Raw genomic sequence first — 26,129 nt, forward strand, 5'->3', positions numbered from 1 at the left:
GTCTCTGTTTCCTCCGGGAGAGCAGAGTGGAGAGGTTTGCTGTCTGACACTCACACAGTCTGACAGGAGGAGACCTGAGGAGTCCTCTGTGATATACTGTATGTGCAAGCTCAGCTCCTTTATGTCCTTGTTCTTCCACACACTTGTGCAAATAAGTAAGGCCTCATCTTCCTCAATTTAGCGGAGCTCTTTTTTTCCTTCCTCTTGTTTCTCATTCTGTTGAGCAGTTTATCTTTGGTTAAATTTGCAGTCAGGAAATCCAGGCATCACAATTTTCAGCTTTCATCTGTGGTTCCCCTTATTTTGGAAGTATCAGTGGTAAATGAGACAGAAATGGAGTGTGTGTGTGTGTGTGTGTGTGTGCACACGTGTGTGTGTGTGTGTGTGTGTGTACTTTTTTGGGAAGTGTGTGATTTGACCAAAAAGAGAACATGCACAGCTGAAACAGTGGCCTTAGGATTGAACCCTGGGGTACTCCATGTATCCACATATATTTGTAATTTATCACCAATCTAGCTTCAAATGCCTTCATTTTGTGTGTGTGTGTGTGTGTGTGTGTGTGTGTTCTGACTGTAATTGAGATACACACACAATTTGATGTGTTTTAATAGACACAGGAGATAATGAATGATTTGTCACACTAATAAAAGCTTCAGTGAGGTTTAGTGTTGACATGCTTTGGTATCAACTGCTTCGTTTGCCGGAGCTACTAGACGTTACCCTCAGGTTTGACATCTTCCCTTCAAATCTGACCTTATCTCTCAGCAGTACGGTTTAATATTGCAGCACCTGATTGGGGGACCTGCTGTTGCTGTTCAAACACCCAGTTATACTAATAAGAGTCAATGAGTAAAAGCTGTAAAAACAAGGGTAATAAACAATATACAGCAGTGCTGAAGGGAACGTTGTGTTTGTTTGTGGATATTTGCCACAGCATAAACTTGCATTCATACACTGAAAGTGCATCCATGGAAGTGCACGTTTATGGTTGCATTTCTGACCTGACAGTTCCTGCTTTTCTATTTATTGGAACCAACTGTGTTTGTCAACGTGACAGAGACGGTCATTGACGAGGCTCTGGAATGCATCATAGTGTTCATTCTGTTTAAACCTCAAACCGTATCCACTCACATCAGGTCTTGATCTGTCGCTTCCACTTCTGACATCTGAAGACCCAGATATGTGCTTGTGTTCAATTTAGTTTTTGTCATGCTTGTTTTTGACTCATATCTTAACCTTCAATGGGTTGAATGCCTTTTGTTCTCAGATGTTGCTCATTATTTATGTCCTTTGAAGTTTTCTGTTCCTCAAAGATGTTATACTCATTAATTCTGTCCTCGTGACTGCGGCACCAACAAAAGTCAAAATTTAAGAGGTGAAGAATTTTTTTGGTCTGGATCCATTTACAAAACCCAGTGTCACTCAGCAAGTTATAAAATCAGATTTTGGTCAAGTTATTGACATTTGCATGGATTGAAACCCTTTCAGAACACAATTAAAGCGGTTTTAAAGTCTCAGTTGTGGCTCTGCTGTGAATATTTCACATTCCTGTGAGCTGTCAGATAACTGATCAAGGCACTTAAACACCAGTGTGGTCTGCTGTTGCAGGTGGACGGTGATCGGCCGGAGGAAACCCGCCTGATAGAAATTGATGAGTCCCAGCGCAGCGAGCACACCGTCTTCATCACACCTCCAGAGCTGCCTCCTCTGCCTGAGGGGGAGGAATATCCTCTCTGCTACAGGTACCACCTGACAGCTCACCTCTGACGGGGGATAAATACACATTTAGCAGCTTTTCAAGTTTAATTTTTCAGTGCAGCATGAACATTGGCACAACTACTGCTACAGCTTCCTGTAAATGAGACCTAAACTTTAATCTGGAGAAAAGTAGATCATAGATGAGATACTTTAAATCTATGGAAAACCATCTGCATTCCAAATCTCCTGCCGGGGAGTGACTATGTCATTTATCAGCAACACTTCACTGCAACTGCCTCAATAATCCATGAGGCCCCGCAGATTTTCAGAGTTCATTTCCAGCTGTTTTGATTGTAAATTAGATTTAGAGAGTATTTATGGTGCTCTTGACCCTGTAGGTCCCCCTTTAAGTACTCCCAGCATGTGTTTCGGTTGCCAGTTAAATTCATGTGTCTCTGTTGTCACTGTTGTTCTTCAGATATGATGGGTTTCCGGTTTTAAGTCTTGACCTGTTTGACCCTGTGGAAGGTCTGCAGACCCCTTCCTCACGCCTCGCTGCCAGGCACAGCTGCCCCACCAGCCCCGCCCCCATGTTTAGACGCACCAAGCAGGTCAGCAGAGCAGCGACTCACTGATGTTAATAATCATGTGCTAAGTTGGAGAGTTTGAGAGCACATCTTTTTCCCTCTCTTTTATACCCAAAGGAGATCAAATCAGCCCAGAAGATCGCAAAGAAGTACTCCTCCATACCCCAGCTATGGTCCAAGTGCCTGCTCCGCCACTGTTACGGCCTGTGGTTCATCTGTCTCCCTGCGTACGTCAAAGTGTGCCACTCCAAGGTGCGGGCGCTCCGCACCGCCTATGACGTCCTCAGGAAAATGCAGGCGAAGAAACTGCAGCCCCCTGATGAGGTTCTAAACTTTTCCCCAAAGCCTGTTTATTCAAACACACACTGCTTTGACCCATTTGTGGAGAAACTGAGGTCTGTTTTCAGTTTTAATCGTACGTGTGTGTGTACAGGTGTGTTACCGGGTGCTGATGCAGCTGTGTGGACAATATGGCCAACCTGTCCTGGCTGTCAGAGTCCTGTTCGAGATGAAGAAGGCTGGAGTTCACCCCAATGCCATCACGTACGGCTACTATAACAAGGTACAAGAGGCCACGCGATGAAACCCCTGTCTGCTGCAGGACACCTTTGCAAATTATTAGCATGAGTGCAAAGTCCAGTCTTTGAACAGTTCAGTTGATTTTAGAAACATATAAAATTTAAGTTTAGAAATGATGTATCCTCATGTTGAATCTCTTCTTTTGATTCTACCAAAAGTAAAACAAAACTCTCCCACACACAGGAGCAGCTGTTGGAGACATAATATTTTGCTGATAGAAATCTGCTTTATCAACTTGTAAAATCAAGTAAACTAAAGGTAAAGGTACGGCAGCATGATGGAATGCACATAAAACCATCTGAAATTACCTTGGTTTGAAGGGCCTGGATCGTTTTTCTTCCCTCATCTGCCTAAACATTCCCTGCTCCTTAAACAAACCTCTCAGCTGACTGTTTAAAGCCTCCCTCACAGGGGCCTAAAGATTCTCAATTTCACCAACAAGCTTAACGTCCCACACGTGCTGCACTTTAGGTGTCTTAACACTATCGCCATGAGGTCGGAGTCCCCCCACCAGGAGGGGCTCCTCGCCACAACAGCCCGCTGAATAAACCTGCATCGGCTGCGCGCTCATACCAATCCTGCTTCCCTCCGGGAGCTTCTGAAGTGTATTTTAGGAAACGACAGTGATGTCGAGCGTGACATGGCCACCAATAGCTGCTCTGATTTGAGTTGGCCTCTGGGTCCAGCGCCACCAAAGTTCACCAAACTGAACACAGCCTTATTTCATTTGGAGGAGAAACGGCAGAAGTTCACATGATGTAATATTCTCGTGAAGTCCTTCATGTCCTGCAAGTTGATGTAATAAATGTAGGGTGGAAGATATTTTAAGTAAGTGGGAAGGATATCATCTTTTCAAAGTGGATTTAATTTGGCCCTGGGCCACTTCTGTCTCCTGGTGTTCAGGCAGTGTTGGAGAGCACATGGCCCTCAAGCACCAGAGGTGGATACTTCCTGTGGATGAAGCTGAGAAACGTGGTTTTGGGTGTGGCTCAGTTCAAACGGGCGCTTCGGCGACACGCTCCGCTCACCCAGAGCCCGCTGTCAGGTGAACACTCACTGATGCTCTGCAGCCATGAAGAGACAAAATGAGTCACTTCCAGAAAATATCAAAGGCACTCGGATGTCCCACAGATCAGCCATTACAACCAGTCAATCAATAAATGGTCTCCGTAGCGATAAACTAAGACTTAGGATGAGGATAAACTAAAACCTGATGTGACCTCAGAGTTTTTCCAAAGTCTCATTAATGTGAGGTTCTGCAGGGAAAGTGCTGTGATCACCCACCTTCAATAAATATTATTAGAGTTCAGTCGAGCCCTGATGGTGTTTCCCAAGAGGAGAACACGATCTTGAGCTGGGGCCGAACGCTGTGATCGACACGTGCGAATATGAGCAATGAATGTGGGCATCGGGTCAGACTGCAGTTATTTTTCATATCCGGGAATTTGTGCTGCTTTCCTGCCTGATTGGCCGCTGATATTTTCTGGATCGCTCAAATGTTTTGGAGGCTTTTAAATTTGGGCATCGATCAAAGTGAATCACCAGTCACATGTGATCACCAGTCACATGGAAAACAAATAATGGACACGTGTACAAGGTCCAACACATCCACACCGTCATTTAAAACACTACAAGCTGAGCTCAAAGGTACGTGTGTGAGTGAACGCCTCCTGCATGCGAGTGAAACCTGCACACCCACAGCGTTGGCACTGATCCCCGTCCCGCTAATCCCCGTTAAGACTCCACCTGAAACGCAGTGAAGCCGAGAGAATTTCGCAAACAACCTGGAAAACAAATTGAAATATCAGTGTCGGTATTGAACTTTGTTATTTCCAGTAAGAGTTGAATTGCTCCAGGTTGAACTGAGCGTTAAAAACCGCGTGCCGCGGCACATCTGCACGGCTGGCGTCCCGTTTCCTGTAACGCCTTCTTGTCTTTGGGCAGATGGCAGCGACCTGGACGCCGTGAGTCACGGCAGCCTGGACAGCTCTGCCGACACTAACGCGACGGTCGAGCAGGGCCCCTTCGCCGCCAACCCCGCCAAAGTAGACCCCACTGATGATAGATCTAGCACAGGTACACCAAACATGGCTGCCGCTCCACCCCACAGGCAGTTCTGCATCTTTTTTTCTTCTTTCACTGACACTTGTTATCCCCCTCCTCCATTGTTCACCCACCGTTCTCCTCGTTCCCCCCTCCCTCACACCTGCTCACCCCCCCGCGGCCTGTTTTTCCAACTTTCATTCCCGCGGTCCGTCCATGCGTCTCTCTGCTCTCGCTGCCGTGGGTTTCTCCTCCGCTCCGTCCGTCACTCTGCCCCCGCCTGTGTTTGTCCCTGCATGCAGCCAGCCGTGGGGGCAGTAAAGTGGGTGCCCACTCACTCTGTGGAGGCTCTGAGCTCAGGGGAGCCACCCTCCACCCAGGTAAACCTCCGTCTGTCCTTCTCACGCCTTCACTCTCTCACTTTCATTGTCACTCTGTCTCACCTCCTCCTTTATTCTTCCTCTGTATCATCCATCTGTTCTCAACTTTGACCTGCTGCTTCTCTTGTTAATATGGAATAATGTATTTTTATTTCAGAAACCATTAAAAGTCAGTAAAATGTTGCCAGTAAATGTACATTTATGTTGCTTATCCAGTTGTGTGGAGCCAATCAAACAAGCAACCCTCTTGCTGAAGGGGTGTGAGAGTATTCTTTTAAATAAGTAATAATTGTTTCGATGTATTGAGATGCCTACATCAAGTTTTAAAATGCACAACAACAACAGTGGTAGGTGCCTCCACGTGAAGTTTGTGGTTTTCATTTTGAGAGCAGAGGGAATGCTGGGAAAAGTGAGAAGAGAGAAAACACCAAGAGAAATTACGAGGAATCAAGTGTGAAAGCGCTTTGATTCTGCACAAAAACCTTTTGTTTTGATTTCCAGAGTGAGGAGATGATAAAAAGGGTTAAATCTGGTGGATTATAGGTGACAATTTTTCTGGTAGAATCTTTGTTTTTGTTGTGCATTGATGCACACATCTGCTTTAAAATATGTCAGCTTTAGTGATTCTTTAAATAAAATGTATATATTCCTGACATTACATTCTCTCACTGCATCTTTCTGTGTTGTTGAGGTTTAATATCAGTCTGCAGCTGTGAATTCATTCTTTGTCTTAATCCCATCTGTTTCCTCTGCAGGAGATCAGTCAGATCTGGGTTACAACTCACTTTCCAAAGAGGAGGTCCGGAGAGGAGAGCCCGGACCTCAGGAGTCCATCCAGGACAAAGACGACAAGAAGGAGAGCGACTGCAGCTCCCGTCAGTACTCCCTCTCATCCCATCCCTCATTTCTAAAAACTTGGCAGCGTTGCACCCGTCTGGGACTCTTCCTCTTCCTCTGCTTAGATGTTTCCTTTCCTCCAGAGATGATTCTTTTCATTCCATTCTCGCATCAAAGACGCTCATGCCGAGCTTTAATTTTGAAGTAAACTAGTATTGAAAGAAGTGTGATTTTTTTTTTTTTTTTTTGTCATGTCTGTAGTGTCGGAAACAGAGAGCAGCAGAGGAAGTAAAGACTGCCTCCCTCAGCTGGATGCGGACGCCAGCTCGTCTTTCAAACCTCGGGGCATCGTCCGCAGCAGCTTCCCGTACGACGACTCTTCCTGCAGACCCAAGAGCTCCGCCAGCGCAGGTGAAAGTACATCAACAGCCTCGTCTTATTGTGGCATCACCACTTTTCCCATGAGTCTCAGCTGCTGTTGCCATGGAGAAGCACGTTGAAGCGCGTGTCGGCTGAAGATCTCCACCAATGCAGCACAATGTGAAGGTTTTACTTTTAATCTGCAGTTCAGGTATCAGGCGCTACTAGCTGCTGTAGCCATGGCAACAACATCCCAGTCAGCGATAACTCCAACTCTTTCTACATAAAACTTCACACTGGCCTTGTTACATTATTCTAGACGGCATGTTCTAAAGCAGAGGTGTCCAGACCCACTGTCCTTGGTCAAAGAGTTTTCTGCCTGGATGGTGAGGACAGGGTGTGGACACGACTGTTCTAAAGGCTCAGAAAAACACCAAGAATACACATGGAAGGATTCAAAGCTTTAACGTTCGCACTGACTGTGGTTGCTCCTCATCTTCCTCTCAGGACATGTGGCGGGTCTTCTCTTCACGTCCTCCCTGGATGAGATCGGCGAGGTCCGAACCAGCTCTCTGCTCAGGAGACACAAGAGCGCCCTGGAGGAGGTGGTGGGAGGCAGCAGTAACGCAGCATACAAGTGGCAGGGTTTAAGGGGCCGACGGCTGAGCGACGACCCGGTAGGCTGCAGCGCCGCCACGGTTTTGGGACTGGGTTTGACCCAAGGTGAAACTGACCCGGGGAAGATCGCAGGACACCTGGGAGCGGATGTGAAGATTCTGTCTGACACTAGCTTCAGTAAGAAAAAGAAACCTCGGTCGTTGTGTCTGGGTGGGTCAGAGAGGGCAGTGGTGAACGCGGGAGCTTCCAGATTTCATGGCCACCGCGAGGAGGAAGAGGAGACCGAGGGTCAGGACTCGAGTGATGAGGACAGAGCTAATCCAGAAGCCATTTTCGATCTGGAGGATCTGGATTTAGAGAAACCGAACTCAGCGGTTGGCAGCAGTTTGCAGAAAACCAACACATCTCGTAGGAAACTTATGGAACACAGTGGTGGCTATAGCAACGTCGAGAACGCCAAAGGAGCCGTGAAGCGCACAGACATTGAGACAGGCTACGATCCTCTGTCTCTGCTGGCAGCTGAACAGCAAACAGAGGCTCAGTGCTCAGAGGACAACGATGGTGGCGCACCGAGCACCCGCAGACACCTGGCCAGGGAGATAGAACTCTACATGAACCACATGGGCAGCCCTCTTAGCAGCCGCACACCCAGTCTGGACTTGCAGGACCCTTCCAGCCCCCCCCTGCTCCATCCCTCCTCCATCTCTGCCCCTCGCCGGGCCAGCCTGCCCGACAGCTCCCCCCACAGGACTGCCGGAGTACCGCGTTCCCGCACCTTCCACCCACAATCGCCTTCACAAACACCGTCACGTCAACGCCTGTGGTCTTCGCCTTCCTGTCGCAGCTCCAGCACAACCGCCACCCCCAGCCCCAGCCCACGACCCAGTCCAAACAGGGAGAGGGACAACAGGATGGGCCTGGTGTCTCCATCACCCTCATCCTCCTCGTTCACTCTGGACAATCTGCTCACACCCTCGCTTGACGTGTTCAAGACAAGTATGTTCTCTGCAGGAAAGGGCGTGGCGGAGAAGGCGAGCCGCTGGTACTCTCGCCTGGCAACGTACACCACACCGACCAAGGTAGCGGATCTTGTCAAAACCAGTGTGGTGATTCAGAAACATTAACACAATCAGAGATTAGTGTTTTTGTTTACCAGAGATTATTCTAAAGCCCTAATGTGATTTTCACATAATTATTGATTTAGAGGATTCCACACATGAACATAATCAAACCTTGAATGTCCTGAATTGAAATTGTTTGCACACTGTCTCTTTCAGTCCCAGATTGGATAACTGCAAACTTACATGTTCTGGTTTTAAGACCAGTTAACCTAGATAATGATGCTCTGGCAGCAACGCGCTCTGTGGTGCTGCCGCCACCTGGTGGCCTCTCTTTGCGTTACACTGTTAGTGAAGTTAAAAGCCAATATGTGTTGAAGTTTTGACATTCTGTTCCTTTAATGCAGGACGGCCACAGCGACCGCCTGAGCGTGTCTTCCCTCAGTGTTGGAGACCTAGACTGTCCCTCTGCACTGGGTGAAGGCGGTTACAGAGAACAAGAGGGCGCTGCAGTCTCACCTCAGAAGAACGGCCCCCGCCGGAGCCCCAGGCGCAGCCCCCTCCACAAACTGGAAAACCCAACTCAATGCTCCAGCTTTGGGAGACCCACATCTCTGCTTCCCGGTGAGAGTAACAAACAAGAGCACAAGTAATGATAGTGGGACCTAAAATTTTTAAAAAAGGCCTAGTTTACCAGCACATGTGAGGTGTTGACACCAATATTCCTGCAGGTGGCGTCCTCACACCTCCTGGCTCTCCTCTGCCTGATAAATCGGACCTCAGCTCATCACGCTACACCAGCAACACCAGCATCTTCAACAACTACGGCATGGAGGTAAAACACAGATGAACACTGACGGTGTGGGATGCCCGTTTCCTCAACGCGGAGCATTTGTTCCACCTCCTGTCTCTTCAGCTGCTGATCTCCAGCTGTTCCCGCTGCAAGACATGTGACTGCCTGGTGTATGATGAGGAAATCATGGCTGGCTGGACGGCTGACGATTCCAACCTGAACACAACCTGTCCGTTCTGTGGAAACCCCTTTCTGCCCTTCCTCAACGTGGAGATCAGAGACCTGCGAGGTCCCGGCCGGTAAGGCTGATGCAAGAGGGTTCGGGTGTGTTATGGAAATACAAAAATCATACGCGTCTTCCCGCTGGCAGGCTTTTCCTGAAAGGAAGCCCATCCGTGGATGAGGCTGTGACGTCGTCGTGCTCGGCCTCCACAGGATTGGACACGGGGACGTCCTCCCTGTCCACGCCGTGTCCAACGACAGCCGTCTCCCCGCCATCCCCTTTTGTAGCTCTGAAGGAGCGTTCAGGATGTGGGAGGTAGATCAGGCGGGTTTATACCCCAAAAATGTTTCTGATTGGATTTTTTTTATTAACTAGGGGGAAAGTGGTTCAGAAAGAATTAAAACTGTTTTCTCAGGTTTCCATCCAGCCGAGTTCCGAGTATCAACATCCCCACAGGCTGTCGGCAGGGGGCGCTGTTCCCGGACGGGTCCATGGCTCGCAGCGTCAGCGTCTTCAGCCCCCTGGAGGAAACGTTGCGAAACAACAACTGTGTTCCGACGTCAGGCAGTCTGCCCAGTCGCCTGGACGAAGCCGCTGTACGTCAACACAACTCTCTACGTTCAAATGTGAACCTCGGCTCTTCTGCCTTCCCTTGAGCTCTTTTATCCCTTCCAGGACCCACTCAGTATGGACTGGAGGCTCCACAACCCTGAGCCGGTGACGGTTCCGTACCTGAGTCCGCTGGTTCTGTGGAAGGAGCTGGAGAGTCTGCTGGAGAATGAGGGCGATGCTGTCATCACGGAGGCTGACGTGGTGGACCACCATCCCATCATCTACTGGAACCTGGTCTGGTACTTCAGACGACTGGACCTGCCCAGCAACCTGCCCGGTCTCATCCTCACCTCAGACCACTGCAACAGGGACTCCCAGGTCGGGCCAGAGCCAGAACCACCAGTCCTACTAAACCAGGGCCTGAAAATCCTCAACTCCAGTTTTAATTTTCCCCCCGGTCTCCTTCAGATTCCTCGTCACTGGATGTCCGAGGACAGCAAACACGTGTTGATCCAGATTCTGTGGGACAACCTGAAGCTGCACCAGGACCCGGTCCAGCCTCTCTACATCCTCTGGAACACCTACAGTGAGTAGAACCAAAAGAAGACTAGAAGCTGGTGTGTAAAGCAGAGCTGAGGTGCGCTGGTGTCCCTGCAGACGTGGGCTACCCTCTGTCCCGGCCCGTTCTGGAGGAGGAGCAGCCGCTCAGCGAGGAGCTGCTGCAGAACGTGGTGAAGAGCATCCAGAGGAACGACCTGAGTCGCCCGCTGGCGCAGCTGCTGCAGCTGCTGGGTCACACCCTCGGGGTCAAACGGCAAAGGTCAGCAGCACCGACCGACGCTGTTCAGTCTGTCGTTACTGGAGAATATTATTGATCCATCAGTAGCATGAAACCCAGCAGAAAGCTGAAGAGGGTAGTTGGTGCTAAATCCGCTCACCCTTCCTCTTCTCCAGGAGCGTCTACAGGGACGTCCTCTTCCTCTCCCTGGTGGCTCTGGGTAAAGACAACATCGACATTGGTGCGTTACACATTTGTAAATGGTAACAATGTAAATGAACTGGCTCCAGCTTGTCTGACCTGGCTGCCGCCTTCTTCTCCGCCCACAGACGCCTTCGATCGTGAATACAAGCTGGCGTACGACCGCCTCCTGCCGGGCCTGGTGAAGCTGACCCATAACTGTGACCGTCCTCCCAGCACGGGGGTGATGGAGTGCCGGAGGACGTTCGGGGAGCCTTACCTGTGACCTGACGGCAGCGGCGTCGATACCAGCTCAGCAAAGAGCAAACGTGCACTATGGCAACGCTCAGAAACCTGAAGGAGCAGAAGGCGGCGGCCGAGCGACGGTGAAGGATGCTCGGCTTTGGAAGTCCTGTGAAAACCATCTCCCCTTTTTTAGACTCATTTTTATTGCACAGTTACGATACGAGGCGAAAATTAGTGATCTTTTGATCAGTATTTATAACAAAATAATCTTTATTTATGGTTGCATCTGTTTGGTCACCCAGACGGTGGAGAAAAGTTTGGAATTTAGTGCCTGTAATATTTGTATTTTTATTCATTTTTAGGGGCTTTGCTGGTTAAAAACAACCCAGAATCCATTTTTAGCATTTTGTGATTTTTTTTTTTTTTTAAAAACACAACAAAAGCAGACTTGAGATCTAACGTCTGGATTCTTTTAGATATTTCATTAACAGCGGTGTGAAACTAAACCTGTAAACTACTTTTTAAATTGTATTTATGGGAGTTGAACAGCAACTTCAATTAACTTTAAAGTGTGGTCAGTATCCTAACTTTAATGTCCCGTGAGCCGTGTTGTGTTTGTCACCGTTAAACACGATTTTAATGTCTCCACTGAGCTCAGTGTTACCGTTGGTTACGCTGAGCTCTTGAAAAACTGAGTTTTTTCATTTTATCCAGGAGAGAAGTTTTCATACTTTAAGCCATATTTGAGGGAGCGGAAGAGAAGCGCGATGAGAGGAAAGATGCTGTGTAAATATAAACCCTGTTTGGTCAGACTGTTGAACAGATTGGACGTCTGTGCACGAACGTCACAGGATGGGTTGAAATCTCAGGAGCGGAAGGGTCCGAACTCACTGTGGCAACTGCAGGAGGGTGTTTTATTAAATGTTTGTCAAAAGGAAAAAGTTTTGGGGGAAATTCAAAGCATCCTGTCCTTTCAGAGTCTAATGTCATCAGAGAAGACATTTTTTCACCTGAAGGACATGAATTTTTGTATTTTTAGTAAAGACTAAAAAAAAAATTTAAATAATTTGACGTTTGTAGACGTATAAATCTAAAATGGTTTTCAGCTTCATGAGCTAAGGAAAATGTGATGTCCAACTTTATTTTCACACAGGGTTTTATTTTAAATCTACAAAATATTTTCTACTTTTCCCCGTAGTGACTGTACAAACGGCTTAGTGTCTTTGAAACCTTTTAATTGTGTTATTTTTGGACAGAACGTGAATTCAGTTATTCCTTTTTTTTTGTACGACGGTTGAAGGACCCTGAACTCACCGCATTGGTGAGCATGAACCACGCATCAATAAGCTGCACTTTACCCCAAAAAAAGAACGCAAGAGTGATCAACAGCCGGTTAAAGCCGACGCTGTGTTGTGGGTTTCAGATGCATTTAGAAAAATATGTAAAAAAAAAAATCTATAAAGTTTTATAACCTTTTCATGTGTGACTTGAACTGTAAATAAAAACTGACAAATCTCTCGTTTGCTCTGTGACTTAACCACAAATGTGGCCTCTGGGTCATGTGACACAAACAGGAAGTAACGGATCAGTCTGACCAGTCAAAACACTGCGGCAATGTCACAATTAAAAAAATAATTTATTTCAGTTTGGAGGTTTTTTTTTCCATTTTTCAGACATTGACTCCCCCCCCCCCCCCACTCTTCCTGCTCCATTAACAACAGATTTTCCCGTGTTCCAACGGCGAGACGGTAACAACAGTCCACAAGTCCACACTGAGCACAATTCAAGTCAAAACACAGGATGTGAACACGGGGAGGAAAAAATTAGTATCCATGTAGCTCCGAAGCACAGTGAATCCCAAAATATTGCATGATGAGCCACTTCCAGAGGGGTTTAAAATGGAACCAGCCTGAACACGGGTACACAAACTGGACTAAGGTTAGCCGGGGTCGCTTCACACCAAGTACACGCAACAGCACGAGGGCAGACACACGGATTTATTCTGACTATGGAAATGATCGTACAGCACTACAGGCGGGAACATAAAGGAGTCGGAGCCGGAAGTGTCCCGTTTACCTCGCAGCTCTAAAAGAACCAGTTCCAATGTGTGACTGGTCGGCCTTTGACGTCCGGCTTGGTTCTTGTGGTTCTTCTTTTGACGTTTAAGTAAACCTCCGCTGTCCGTGCATGAGATCAAAGTAACTTACTTTAACAGCACCGTGGAAACGGAACTCGACACCAAACCCAGGAGCGGAGTCGGCTGGAGGCCAGTTGAACAGGCTTCAGATGGAAACGGGGCAGATGAGGGCTCGGACCTCCAGCAGCACGCTGAGGACCAGGAACACGAAGTACAGTACGAACATGGTGAAGCCCAACATGCGGCTCATCCTCCAGCGGCAGGCGGCGATGGAGGCGATGACGAAGAGGAGCATGAGGAAGAGCAGCACGATGGCGCAGAACAGGCCGTTGGAGCTGACGGTCACAGGCTCTCCTTTGTGTAACAGGATGAACAAGAGCCACGGAACCGGCAGACTAAAAGCAGAGACAGATGGGTTCTGAAATTACCCCGAGAGCTGCAGAGTCCAGAGGGCGACAGAACCAGTAAATCTACGCTCAGAATGAAACCTGGCAGCGTTCTGGAACGGCCCATTTCCCTCTATCACAATCCATCTGATTTTTGATGCCAAGAGTGGCCACTCACCCCACAGTGATGTCAAAGATGTTACTGCCCACGGAGCTGGACACGGCCATGTCCCCCAGACCTTTACGGGCTACGATCACGCTGGTTATCAGGTCAGGGATGGACGTCCCTGCCGCCAGGATGGTCAGACCCATGATTTCCTCAGAGATGCCCACGGTCTCGCCCACCTGGTAAACAAACAAACAAACAGGGCGCCCCCGTTACAGTGTTCCAACTGGAGCAGAAGAATGAGTCTGAACGAGGCATGGACCAACCTGGTGAGCCCACCACACCATCAGGTAGGAGAAGACCCCGATCCACATGATGGAGCCGATGAAGGTCAGAGCAAAATACTTCCTGGACGCCTGGGAAACGCAGAGGAAGCTTCACAGGCGGCGGCCGGGCAAACGCACTCACGGTCCGACGGCTTTACTCACCGTGTTGCGGACGTCGGGGAGCGTGAGCCACAGCGGGAAGATGATGGGCAGCAGCAGCAGATACGTGGCCTGCTTGCGTCCGGTTTCAGGCCACTCTAAAGACAGCGGCTCGTTCTCGCCCTCTTCCTCTTTTCCATCCTCGTCTTCCTCCTCGGTGCCGCTGGAGCTCTGTTCTTCTGCGCTGTCATCTTCGCTGCTGCTCTCCGAGCCCTGAGCATCAGCCTGTAGAAGAACGCCGATACCACCATCAGGTCACCTGACCTTGACCTCGGAGCGCCGCGCGTCTCTGGAATAACGAGGTCTTTCCAGGTTTTATGTGATTTGAATACTTTGCATCCATATTCCACGGCTGCCGACTTGATTTAAATGAATTTGGCGGTCGGAGCTGCACTTCACTTGAGGAGCACTTGGGCCTGATGGGTGTGTGTGGTGGGGGCGAAGGCTCGTGTGGGAGCATAATGAGGACTCCTCGGAGTGGGGGGGGGGGGTGCAGCAGGTGCAATGGATCAGGACTGCATTAAAAGACAGCATTCTTTACCTTGGACGGCTGGCTGGAGCCCTCAGCCGTCTCATCGGGCTTCTGAGGCTGGGAGGTGGAGGGCTGGGCTGCAGCGCCCCCTACAGCTGACTCCTCCGTTTCTGGCTTTTGATCGACATCTGCAGACCGAGAGCAGAGAGACGGTCGAACCGGCAAACGAGTTCATCTGCAGTTTATCCCTCAGGCTGACTGATTTGGGCTCAACGAGGCCACTTCAGGGTCCTCGTGGCCCCTCTTTACTCTGGATCTCAGACTGATGACGCAAACACACTCAGAGGCTCCACTGATTAAGGACAATGTTTTTCAGCACCAACAAAAGAATAAAGATCAGAGAAGGTCTATAAATCGACTCAAACGCCACCAGTCTAGATTTCTGCTCGTTTCACTGAAGTTTTGATGGAACTCACCTCCAGAGCGGCGCCGATGTGACGCAGGCTGTAATTTGCCTGTGATTGGGTCGTTCAGAGGTTTTACTTGGTTCTTTGCTGTGAATCAACAGAAGATCCCACTTCACATTAACCGGACCTCAGCCTCACACAGAGCCGTCTGGAGAAGCGAGCGTCCTCCAGACAACAGAACCAATAACCTTTGGGTTCAGATTCTGACCCTCATTCTGCAAACATGCAGCAGCGGTTCCTCCGGTCCAAACTACCGAAGCTCTTTAGTGTAAAGTGAAACCTTTTACGTTCACACGCCTTAAGAATTCTACTAATTTTCTTTGGAACAATTTAAGGAATTAAAGAAAATGTTGGCAAATGAGATTCAAAACGAAAGGTAAGAAGCTTTAAAAGTGATTCTTTGCTTAATTTTTTACTTTTTCCCCCCAACATATAATCATATTCCCAATAATTATGTGTGATCTGATGACGGTCAGTGGTCCTCACAGCAACAGCGTCCACTACACAGCACAACACACAACACCACGTCTCACCTGTCCTCTGCGCCGACGTCGCCCCCCCCCCCATTAAAGGACGCCTCTGGCTAGCAGATACAAACCCCACTGAACACACAACCTCAGGCCCGGAGGCTTAGACTGTTAACAGAATCCCACCGACGGCCATCACAGACGCACAGCGCACGACGTCGAGGCGACATTTTCTTACCTCCATTGTTTTTCCTGGGAGCGGGCCCTTTGAGGGACCCCGAAATAGAGACCTCTGGGGTGGACAAACCAAACGGTTACTGTACCTACAGAACAGATGTTTCTCTACAACTTTTACTATTTTGTTTTCAGTGTTTTCATCATCTCCTGATTCCATAAACTTGAAAGCCAAATAAGGCAAACCAGCAGGAGCAGCCCGGTTTCTCATGTGCAGGTTCTAATGCCAACAGGACATGATCCAGCTGCACTGGTACTCCAGATAAACTGCTGCTGTCAGAACGCTGGCTCTTATCCAGCTTTTATTAGCCCGTATAGAAAAGCTGATTAGGGATCAGCAGTGGCCAAGTGTTGAGAGAGCGAGGAACAAAGGACCCGGTGCGGACAGAGGACAGGCAGAAGGTCAGCCTGTTCAACACGCAACCCTGGCCGATGGGATGGATGGAACTGGAAGCCTACCGCTTAGGAGGAACAGCTTCAGCATTTATTGAGTCATCCCACAAAGCAGTGAAGATTAAAATGCAAATCGGATGGAATTTTGAACCATTTCCCCGAGTCATGTTTCAGATCAACCACAACGGGCTGCAGGTTCGAACCAGTGTTGCTGCTTACTGGCTGTTACCTTCTCCCAGTGGGTCCAGAGTGTGAATCATCAGCTGGAAGATGGTGTTCCTCAGCGAGGTGTTGTGGAGAGACGCCGAGCTGCCACCTCTCTGCAGGGCAGGCCGCACCTACAGGACAACAGCGCCGCCCATATTTACTGTTGCTGCGATTAAAACCTTTAAACAACTCAAAACCTTCAGAATGAACCACGGACACTTTAATCAAACAAAACCAATCGAGGGAAACTAGGAACAACTGGGAGCTGGTCACAGCTTTTCGCACCCTGAGTCTCGTTCTGTCCTCTTGTGGCTCAGGTGGAGGTTTGTTGTGTTGGGGGCTGCTCGCCGACGGCTCGGGTTCAACTCTGGGTTGATCTTCAGTCTTTGGTGCAGCGGCAGGAGGAGGAGGAGCGGGTGGGGGTGGAGGTGGTGCTGGAGCAGCCTCACTGTCCTGTGGAGAGAAGGAAGTTAAAGCGCCTTCAGAACTTTGACATGGCCGTTAGATCTTCAGTACAACTTTGACTTCTTGCTTTGATAACCAACAAATATCATAAATCTGAGCAGGCATTATCACACATTTTAACTGGTGGCGTGTGCGCTGTGTGTGTGGTGTCTTTATTTTGACAGTTACAATGGCATTAAGACATTTCTGAAATCCTGGAGGGCGAGGTCACGTCTCCCAGGACCTGCAGAGCCATCAACGCGGCAGCGTGTTTGATGCTGACGGGAAGAGTGTGCGCACGTGCGGCTTTGTATTTAAACCACAGCCGTGGACATTCATTCATCTCCCCCGGCTGCAGGTGGTGGTCCGGTAGATGATTCAGCGGTGGACTCGTCATTCGTATTGAAATCACATCTCTCCACACCGAGAGTTCACAGGCTTTTGTTTGAAACGCTGACGTTTCCATCGGTCCGGCGCAGTGACGCGGCAGCACCTGGACTCTTCTGTTGTGCATCAAAGGCTTTTACACAAATGCAAAAGTGTGAGCTGCTCTGACTCGGCAGGCAGCAGCGACACCGATGAAAGGACAGAACGAACTCTACACACAGAGCGCAGGCACAGGCGTCGTCACACGGGCTGTTGTTTTGAGCCACTGACCTTCTCCGGCTCTTCCGCCGTCCACACCTTGACGATGCTCACGTGCTTGTTGAGCTGACTCTTGACCGCCTGCTCCAGCTGACTGTTGAACTTCATGAAGCTCACGTAGCTGACGTAGGCCAGCACCAGCAAGACGCTCTCCCACCACAGGATCACGTTGTCCAGGAAGAATACGATGAGCATGATGAGGCCCACGATGTAGAAGGTCACGTCTCTGAAGAGCGGCCACCACGTCAGGTGCAGCACCTCCCGCGAGGAGATGGCGCACATGCCAATCACAAACAGGATGTTAAAGACAGCCGAGCCCACGATGGTGCCGATGCCCACGTTGCTGTGGGAGATGAAGACGCCGATGAGGGAGGTGAAGAGCTCGGGGGCGGAGCCTCCGGCCGCCATGAAGGTGGCCCCGGCCACGTCGTCGGAGATCTCCAGCTTGTTAGTGATGACCTCCAGGCCGGGAACAAAAAACTCATCACAGACAATAGCGAGGGCGACAAACATGTATATCATGCCTATGATATGCAGGAACACCCAACCTTGCTGTCGCTGCTCCAGTGAGAACAAGTCCTCTGGGTAGTCACCCTTCCTGTGAGGGGTCTGGTGCGGAGGATGAGGGGCAGCGGTGCTGACTGTTGGAGGCGGCACAGTCGGAGCAGGTTTGGGCTCCACATATATACACTGTTCAATATCGGTCCTGTTGACGATTATTACTGAAGGAGGTTCGGTGTCCTCAGGTGAGACAACCTCCATCTCCTTGGAGGACACCAAATCCCGGATGTTGACCTCCAGAACACCTTCACCCCCCTCCGGGGCATCTTCCATCTGGCTGGAGACTCTCAGCAGAGGCAGTCGGCCCTTCAGCGTCAGCGTGTAGATGACGCACAACAGCACACCTGAGATGAAGAGGAGGACGCGGCCACGGCCGAGTCTCCTCCTCTGTGGCGAGTGCACGTTCATGGCCCCGTTGTGTCAACTCCAAACGAGAATTTCACGTCAGATGCTTTGTTTTGGTCGAATTTCAGCACCGAGTGGCGAGAAGACGCCACAGACAGACGTGCACAAGCTTTTCTTCATCTTTTACAGTGTGCAGCTTCAACCTGCAGGACTGAAAACACAGAAGACAGATTTGAAAAAACGTGGGGTTCTAAAGTCCTCCCCGCTTGCATAGCAGCAGATCCACTGACACAAAGTGTGTGTGTGTGTGTGTGTGTGCTGAAGAGTGAAGAGGATGCAGACTGCCACCTGTTACTATGGCTACATAATCACAGAGGCTCTGCCTTCACACTGAAGGACCCAAATGGAAACACATTAAAAAGAGAAGGAAAAAAAAAAATGGAGCGTGCGTCAAATTAAATGAACCCATTCGGATTATGTCCGACATTACAGCTTCATAAAAAAGATTCAATTAATAAAACAGATTAAAACAGAGCAAACACTGAGGTGGCTGTCATCTCAAATCTGACTATATACTAAAGCCGGCATCTTTAGGATTAACTTCAATAAGGGGGGGTCATTTGCACAGATATGCAGATGAACCCAAGCGAGGCTGCCCCTGGATGCTCCATTTACCCAACACAACTAGCAGAGGCAACAAAGACGGGTAATAAAAGACACAACAGTGCAGGTCTTACCTGTGGTGCAGACCGCTCGTCCCTCCAGCTGCGCGCAAGGGACGCAGAGCTGCTGACTCCAGCTTCTGGGGACTACAAGGGCGCACCGCATATCAGGGCTAGAAGGAGGCTCAGCATAATGCCGTTAATAGGATTAGGAGCCAAAAACCTCTCACCTTCCCTTTTACTCATAACACACCAACGTTCAGCGTGGACCGAAGCTCCACAGGCGGCCGAGAGCGCAGCGCCTGCTGGCTCTGCTTTAATCCCATGTTCGGTGGCAGCAGGAGGGTCCGTCTTTATTTAGGGACCAGAGGGCGCTGTCAATTTAGACATTTGAATTAAAGACACATTTTCTTTTTAGATTTGGCTTAGACGGGATGCACAACCAAGATATTCGCACTGCAGGGGTGCTGTATTTATTTTTTTAAAAAAGAAAAAAAAGAAAAATGTAGCGTTTTTCTGCAGAAGACGGTAATATTGTGCACCAGCTTAAAGGTCATTAACACGCAGACTTGTTTTTTTAAATCAGTGTAAGAAAAAGTGAGCGTAATGTTTAAGTTCTGCTGATAACACCAGTTTTTAATGTTCGCGGGGTTTTAAAAACAACTGATGTGGTTCACATGGGGTAATAATAATAATAAAGATATGAGAAAATCTGGCAAACCTTATATTAATGTTGGAATACTGACGTGTTTATGGGATTTCAGTCTAATTTACATCAATAATAAACTGAACGCGCAAAAATCTTTCTTCGTAATTTAGGGAGGTTTCCTTATTTGCTAGCTACCTTAGCAAACTTTATAGACAATTAATAATAAACGTGTACATTGTCTATATACAGTCTATATCTAGTACTTTATTGAAGTTAAAATTAGGAAAGGTCCATAAAATCATTCCGCATTAATCATATATATAACAGGGAACATAATTTACCTGTAATTTAACTTCTCCAAGCTCGTGTTTGCAGAAAAGTGTTGCAAAGCTTTAATTATGCACCTGTGAGAGCACCTGTGGAGGCCCAGGGAGAGATCTGCTGCGTCATAAGCTGACACGACACCTATCGGTCAACTTTAGAACCCAATAAAAGCATTAAAACACAATCACATGTGAAATCTCAGTGTTGGAGCTATTTGTTACGTTGGTAGTGTCTAATTACTCATTATGTTACTTTTTTGTTGTTTAGTTTTGGGGAATGCACCTTTACTTTGATATGTAGTATAGCGCAAGTTTATTTGGGGGCATTTGACCATGCTTTTATTTTGAAGGTACTGGGTAGCTGGCGTGCACAGGATGAGAGTACATGTACGGATCTGCAGACACAGGCACCTGGGAGGGTTGATGGATAGTTCCCAGGGAAAGAGAGGTGACAAAGGGTCGTGGTTTTGTGCATTTGCTTGTAATGGTAATAAATCCTATGAAACTTTATTTTTGCTTGGAAAATTGACTCTGGACAATTGACTGTTATAGCCTGTGTAAAATCGAAGTGGCAGTTTGATTTTATTTATATATTTTATCTGTCAATCGGTGCCTCCACTCACTTAAATTTGTTTCCAGAGGTTTTACATTGCTATTCCTCAGGATGAAATCTCAAATCTCATATAAAGACTGTTGCCTTGACATCTGAGAGAAATCATTTATTTTTGTCAAAATAAAATTTGAACATAAGACCTTCAGAAATGCAGTTAAATTTTTGAAAATAATATGCAGGCAATGAACACTGCCATAAACGTGCACCTATAGAAAGAAAACACTCAAAAACAACAATTTTAGAAACACAAATAAATAATATTCGTACAAAGGAAAGGCTTAAAATTAGAAATAGAGCATGAGGGCCGACAACACTTGAGTCCAAAAACATAAAGCACGATTTCCTAGTTTCTACAACTTTCCTGCATAGAGACTCAGTCAAGTGTTCAATTGCAGAGAGAAAGATGCCAACACTGTTAAAAACATGGGCGTTAAGAGGAATTTTGATATTTAGGATTTAACGGATAATGTTTGCTGGAGCCCTGGAACACATCAGCAGTGATGAGGTGTGTTCCCCAATCATACCTGTAGGGGGCGCAACATGCAGATGTTGTGCTTCGCTTGTCAGCTGTAACATTTGTAGTATTTACAGGACACAACACATGTTTAGCTTCTAGGTCATGAGGGATTTCATGTGTTTGAAACTGTTGACATCCACGCTGGTTTGCAGAAGAAAAAAGACACTCAAAATTTCATCAGCTTAACTTATCAGAAAAGACCAACTTCATTCCTTGAACCTACAGAAATATAAAATCATTCACAGCATCTACACAGTAAGATCTCATGTTTGATGGTTGAGAAAAAGAAATAGAAGACATATGAGGAATAAATGGGGAAATCCTTCAATGATGATTTATAATTAATGTGACTTTCTTTCACCCAACAAATGGTGCTTATTAGTTGAGCATTGGTGATTCTGTAAACTGCTCATAGCTCAGATCACACAGCTATTCAACATATTAATTTAAAATATTAGTTGTACATTTAATGAGCATAAATATATAAAATCTAATCAAGAACATTTATACTGTTGCAGGTAAAATGATAAACATCCCAAAATGGCTTTTCTTGTACAACCATCTACAGACTGTAATTTATATGAACATCAGAATTCTCCAAAATTATGGCAAAACTACCTCGACTGCCCCCTGGTGGTGGGCTGACCGACTCAGCCCTGCCTTCACCCTGTACTACAAATAATTTACATTTGAAGGATATTTATTTGTCCTTGGAGATATTCTATCAGTATTAATCAAATATTAAATTAGTTTCAGTTTGTTAATTGATATGAAACCGGTGTGTGTGTGTGTGTGTGTGTGTGTAAGAAAGAAAGAAAGAGACAGAGAGAGAGAGAGACTGGTGAAGGCAATTTGAGCAGATAGTCCATCTTGGTTTATTGGACTTTCCTTTTCTTTGTGCGATATCGTCGCATCCTCTGCTTGTACAGGTGCCTGAAATTAATAAATAGTCCTGCACGGGAGAAAAAACACACATTTTTAATAGAGATGTAACTCTGATAATGAAATATTGGAGGCATTGAACAGTCTGACACAGCAGTGTCTCTAATGCATCACAGGGAGTCGTCTAAAAGTTAAAAGTGACCAGTGAAAACAAGCTGTTTCCCCTCAGAACACTGAAAATAACCATTTAATCGATTTAAAACAGTCTCACCCAAAAACATGAGGACCAGGTACAGTTGCAGAGGGCAAGAGAAGCTCAGAGAGCCCCCCAGCACTGCAGGGAGGGGGAAGCTGAACCGACGAGTCTCGTCGAAGATGGGCAGCGACTGGATCACAGCCACCGCTGGAAACAAGCACAGACGGTCCGTCATCAGCCACCAGCGTGAACTTTAGGGATCGGTTCCCTCATCGGGCGAAAACTACCTTCAGCCAAAACCCCCAGCGGGTACAGAGGGATCCAGATGCTGTATCGGATCCACGTGAGCAGCTTCCACTCTGTGCCGATGCAGGCCAGCATGTAGAAGGGGTACCTGAGGAGGAGGAGGTGGCACAGACATTACAACAGACAGGAAGAACTGGAGACAGAGGGATGAGGGTGAGCTCACCTGAAGACCTCAATGGTGCTCCACAGGTAGAACACAAAGAAGACAACGGGCCTGTTCTGCATCTCCTCCAGACTACCGAAGATCACAAACAGAATCACGTTCCTGCCGGCCACCTGCAACATTGCATGGAGATGATTGACAGCATAGTCATGATTCTGGGGGGAGGAAGTCCAAAACTGAGCCACCGGTCGGCTGTAAGGTTACGCTGGGTAGCTAAACCCTTGCTAGGAGGCACCGACTGACAGTTAAAACACATAAACAATCACAGAAGACAGTTCGGGATCATTTTACTTTTTATGTGACGTGAGCCAACGCTGGCTAACATTAGGTCGACTCAGATCACAATTCAATACGTAGTTAATTCTGTATTATTTAATATTTGTCATGTTAAAAAGTCAGGTACAATTACTTGTATCATAGCAGGGAAAAATCCAGTCTTGACCAGACCCAAGAGTGGATTTACAACTTCAAGCACGGCCATCATCTGACAGAAGTACATCATGTCTGCTGTGGTGTGGAAGGTATCGTAGAAGGAATCTGCAGAGGGAAACACACACCGGAATAATTAAAGAGCACACTGCATCACATTCATCCCCATCATTTGCATAACAAATCCCTGCTGCACATATTTCCATGAGACAAACAAAAGCTCATCTCTCATTTTGAGCCACATTCTGAGAGCTGGATTTGCCTGTGCTGCGTTTGTGGTACAGCAGGTGTTGACGTTTAGTGATCAAACAAACAAACCAACAAACAAACCTTGACCCAGGATGAAGAGCCGAACCGTCAAGTTGACGAAGATCCAAGAGAACCCCAGGAACTGCACCAGGTTGTACATGAACAGGTAGCCTTTCTTTAGCCCAAGATAGGCTTGGGACACAGAAAGAATGATTAAAATGGTGCCAACCTTTCTGGTAATTCCTCTCAAAAGATATTGATCGTCACTCTGGGACCATTTCAGCCACAGGCTGTAATTATATTAATACGCATTTCTTAAATATTTCCACATTTTTAATAATATTAAAACAAAACCAAAGAGTAATTAGGTAATAAATGGCTGATGTTCATTGTTTCCTTTCAAAATTCCACCATATAATTCAGGAAGTACTAAAAACTAAAATGATCTGAATTCCTTTTCTTTTTTTTTTTTTTTTTAAATCATGTCAATTTTGACCTCATCAAGTGATTGAAACCCAAGTTCAGCGTGACTCACGGTCTTTCCGAACCCTCGACTCCACGTTTATCCTGTTAATCTTCTCTTGCTCCTGAAAGACATCAAATCCACAATTCCAGGTTTCAAAAACGGAAGACTTTTACATAAACTGGTATTGCATAAACACATCATTAGAGCCTGATTAGAAGGTGAAACCAGCACATTTAAACATAATTTGCCTTCTCTACAGTCTGCAGCCTTCTCCCCTGTGGGCAACATTGTTAGCTACTGCATGTTTGCCTCGCAGGCCTTGACCTTGGCCTGGAGCTCCATCTCTGCATCGGACTCGTCCAACCAGCGGTCAAAGTCTGGGGCCAGAAACAGAGGCTTCTTCTCCTGCAGCGTCAGACGGTCCCACCAGCGCTCCTGCTGCTTCTTGATCTTGATGTCCACTTGACGCTGAGTGGATTTATGGCAAATCTGGAAAGTGTTCAAAAGAACATGTCAGTCAGATCCTGCTTTTCGGGTTTTCCAGTAACTTTAGTTAGCTTTTCTATTCCACTGAGCTCTGCTATTCACTGTTAGCAAACTGCATTAAAATACACTTTAACAGACAAACCCGAGTGTCAGTACCTCAGGTTTAACTGGTTCCAGGAACTCCAGGCTAAACCTGTATTCATTCTCTCCTTTTGCACCATGACCTTGTGCTGCGAACCAACAGTAAAACTTTATTATTTTATGCAGTAGGAAGGACATTCTGGAATTGCTGTCTGATGAAGAGCATTCATTATTTGGAATTGCCTCTGGTCATATCATCACTCCACTAATGTGAACACCAACCACTGAATTGAAGTGTGTTGTTTTCTTGCAGGCTGATGTCAAGATTCTGTAAAACATAAAGGTAGCCATCAAAAACAACCTCAACAGCATCCCAAAACAGACAAACACTGTCTCACAAACTTTATCCAGACTAGATAATTAACCCAACTCAGATTTCGACCTCCTTGCAGCTATTTCCTCTGTCCCGAGAGAACTTAACAAAAATTACCAATGTTTTCTTAAGAGTATCTTTGCAAAGCTGCGTGCAAGGCAACAGATGCTCTTCAGAGAATTCAATCCCCTACAATGCAAGCTAAAGAGCCAGAGCAGCATTTAAAAGGTCATACATTTTTAATTATACATTTGCTCAACAGATGCTGGATGGGATGGAGATGTCAGGAGGGAGAGGATCTGGATTACATTCTGCAGACTCAGGACAATGATGATTGAAGACGTTAGAGGCAGCGGTGTTTAAAACCAATCAAAATTTTAAAAATATTAATGTCGATACAAAACATTAGAGACGTGAGTATTAACTTTCGGACGACGTTTACACCGTCATAAGAACGCTAAATTACCACATGCATATATATTTCGAATCCATTATATCTTAAATCCTTAGCGTCACTTAGCTAACTGCTAGGCTAAGAAGTAAGAGAAAACCTATACAGGCAAAAGTTACAAAAGGATAACAAAAAACACCATGTTTATATAATGTACAGTGTAAGTAGACGCCGGGTGGAGGTGGCCCGTCCTACCTTGGCATCGCTCAGTTCCACCCGGAGGTAAATCTCTCCGTGCCGCTGAGCCCAGTAAACGTGGGGCGTGAGGAGCTGCATGGTCACTGCCTGATTTATACTGTCTTTGTGGCATAAAATAATGGAAAACTATTTAAATTAAAACCGCAAAGTCCTCATCTGGGACCGGAACAACGTCCGTATATCAGTAAGAACTTCCGGCAGATGATGGAGGAGACTTCCGGGAGACGCCGATGCCAAAATAAGAGGCCTACGCCGATTTGAGGCACAGTAGTTTCTATATATATATATTAAAAAATGTTATTTAATATTATGAAGCTTACAAAAAAGTTTAATCAAGTCCTGGACTTCAGTAAAAAATGTTGTACTTTACGTGTCGCTCACATACCTCAGCGACTTCTATATAGTTTTTTAAACTTCCAATATTGGGAGAAATATATTAAAAACACTATTGCTGAACATCGAGACCGACTTTAATAATGTAAAACCCATTGTTTCTTTTACCTTTATAAACAGCAATTTTAAAAAGCCCGAATTGTGATCTATTTGGATGAAATGTTCCTTTAGCATAGACATATAGAATACAAAATAGATTTCAACTCTGTCATAGACTATTCATTTTCAGTTATAAGCAATCGCAATACAATGTAATAAAAGCACTGTTTGGCAAAAGCAAATGCATTTAAAATACAACTTTTACACACATATAGGAAAAAAAGACAAACTATAAATTGTCCAGTATGATTTTAATTTGTGTTGCTTCTTCATGTCAACCAGAAGAGGGCGCTATGACTCAGGGATCAGATC

The 26,129-nt window shown here is 46.8% G+C and overlaps 3 protein-coding genes across 14 annotated transcripts in view; 1 reads left to right on the forward strand and 2 right to left on the reverse strand.

Moving 5' to 3' along the window:
• The window catches only part of LOC101065079 (C-myc promoter-binding protein-like), a 29,542-nt gene extending 17,095 nt beyond the window's left edge, over nt 1-12,447 (forward strand). For 2 of the 6 annotated variants that reach the window (XM_029845853.1, XM_029845854.1), the window contains 20 exons: nt 1,609-1,742; nt 2,177-2,309; nt 2,403-2,609; nt 2,719-2,847; nt 3,768-3,909; nt 4,809-4,940; nt 5,210-5,287; nt 6,043-6,162; nt 6,386-6,535; nt 6,992-8,181; nt 8,568-8,784; nt 8,892-8,995; nt 9,077-9,252; nt 9,324-9,491; nt 9,592-9,772; nt 9,852-10,106; nt 10,197-10,314; nt 10,386-10,548; nt 10,683-10,747; nt 10,836-12,447. In XM_029845853.1, coding sequence (XP_029701713.1) covers nt 1,609-1,742; nt 2,177-2,309; nt 2,403-2,609; nt 2,719-2,847; nt 3,768-3,909; nt 4,809-4,940; nt 5,210-5,287; nt 6,043-6,162; nt 6,386-6,535; nt 6,992-8,181; nt 8,568-8,784; nt 8,892-8,995; nt 9,077-9,252; nt 9,324-9,491; nt 9,592-9,772; nt 9,852-10,106; nt 10,197-10,314; nt 10,386-10,548; nt 10,683-10,747; nt 10,836-10,972 — 3,999 coding nt within the window. In that variant the 3' untranslated portion in view covers nt 10,973-12,447. The remainder of the gene's footprint in view (nt 1-1,608; nt 1,743-2,176; nt 2,310-2,402; nt 2,610-2,718; nt 2,848-3,767; nt 3,910-4,808; nt 4,941-5,209; nt 5,288-6,042; nt 6,163-6,385; nt 6,536-6,991; nt 8,182-8,567; nt 8,785-8,891; nt 8,996-9,076; nt 9,253-9,323; nt 9,492-9,591; nt 9,773-9,851; nt 10,107-10,196; nt 10,315-10,385; nt 10,549-10,682; nt 10,748-10,835) is intronic. The other 4 variants (XM_011609853.2, XM_003969762.3, XM_029845855.1 and 1 more) reach the window with 2 other exon arrangements.
• LOC101069761 (sodium/potassium/calcium exchanger 1-like) lies at nt 12,209-20,020 on the reverse strand. 7 transcript variants are annotated; one of them, XM_029845858.1, is made up of 13 exons: nt 19,934-20,020; nt 19,174-19,294; nt 19,019-19,090; nt 17,388-18,492; nt 16,572-16,739; nt 16,309-16,417; nt 15,691-15,744; nt 14,995-15,072; nt 14,588-14,706; nt 14,050-14,271; nt 13,888-13,977; nt 13,634-13,800; nt 12,209-13,464 (listed from the first exon to the last, which is right to left on the reverse strand). In XM_029845858.1, exons 4-13 carry the CDS (start codon nt 18,342-18,344, stop codon nt 13,215-13,217), a joined length of 2,214 nt encoding a protein of 737 aa, XP_029701718.1. In that variant the 5' UTR covers nt 18,345-18,492; nt 19,019-19,090; nt 19,174-19,294; nt 19,934-20,020; the 3' UTR covers nt 12,209-13,214. The 7 variants fall into 7 exon arrangements, with proteins under 7 accessions (XP_029701718.1, XP_029701719.1, XP_029701717.1 ...); XM_029845859.1 differs by having other exon boundaries at nt 19,019-19,116; nt 19,197-19,317; XM_029845857.1 differs by having other exon boundaries at nt 19,174-19,317.
• A 599-nt stretch (nt 20,021-20,619) lies between these two features.
• LOC101065304 (very-long-chain (3R)-3-hydroxyacyl-CoA dehydratase-like) lies at nt 20,620-25,564 on the reverse strand. The gene is made up of 11 exons (XM_011609861.2): nt 25,323-25,564; nt 24,586-24,631; nt 24,379-24,452; nt 24,061-24,225; nt 23,806-23,857; nt 23,352-23,462; nt 23,002-23,129; nt 22,593-22,705; nt 22,411-22,517; nt 22,199-22,330; nt 20,620-21,997 (listed from the first exon to the last, which is right to left on the reverse strand). Exons 1-11 carry the CDS (start codon nt 25,401-25,403, stop codon nt 21,921-21,923), a joined length of 1,086 nt encoding a protein of 361 aa, XP_011608163.2. The 5' UTR covers nt 25,404-25,564; the 3' UTR covers nt 20,620-21,920.
• Nucleotides 25,565-26,129: the final 565 nt, after the last annotated feature.

Source organism: Takifugu rubripes, chromosome 13 (genome assembly GCF_901000725.2).
Source record: "Takifugu rubripes chromosome 13, fTakRub1.2, whole genome shotgun sequence".
Classification (NCBI taxonomy): domain Eukaryota; kingdom Metazoa; phylum Chordata; class Actinopteri; order Tetraodontiformes; family Tetraodontidae; genus Takifugu; species Takifugu rubripes.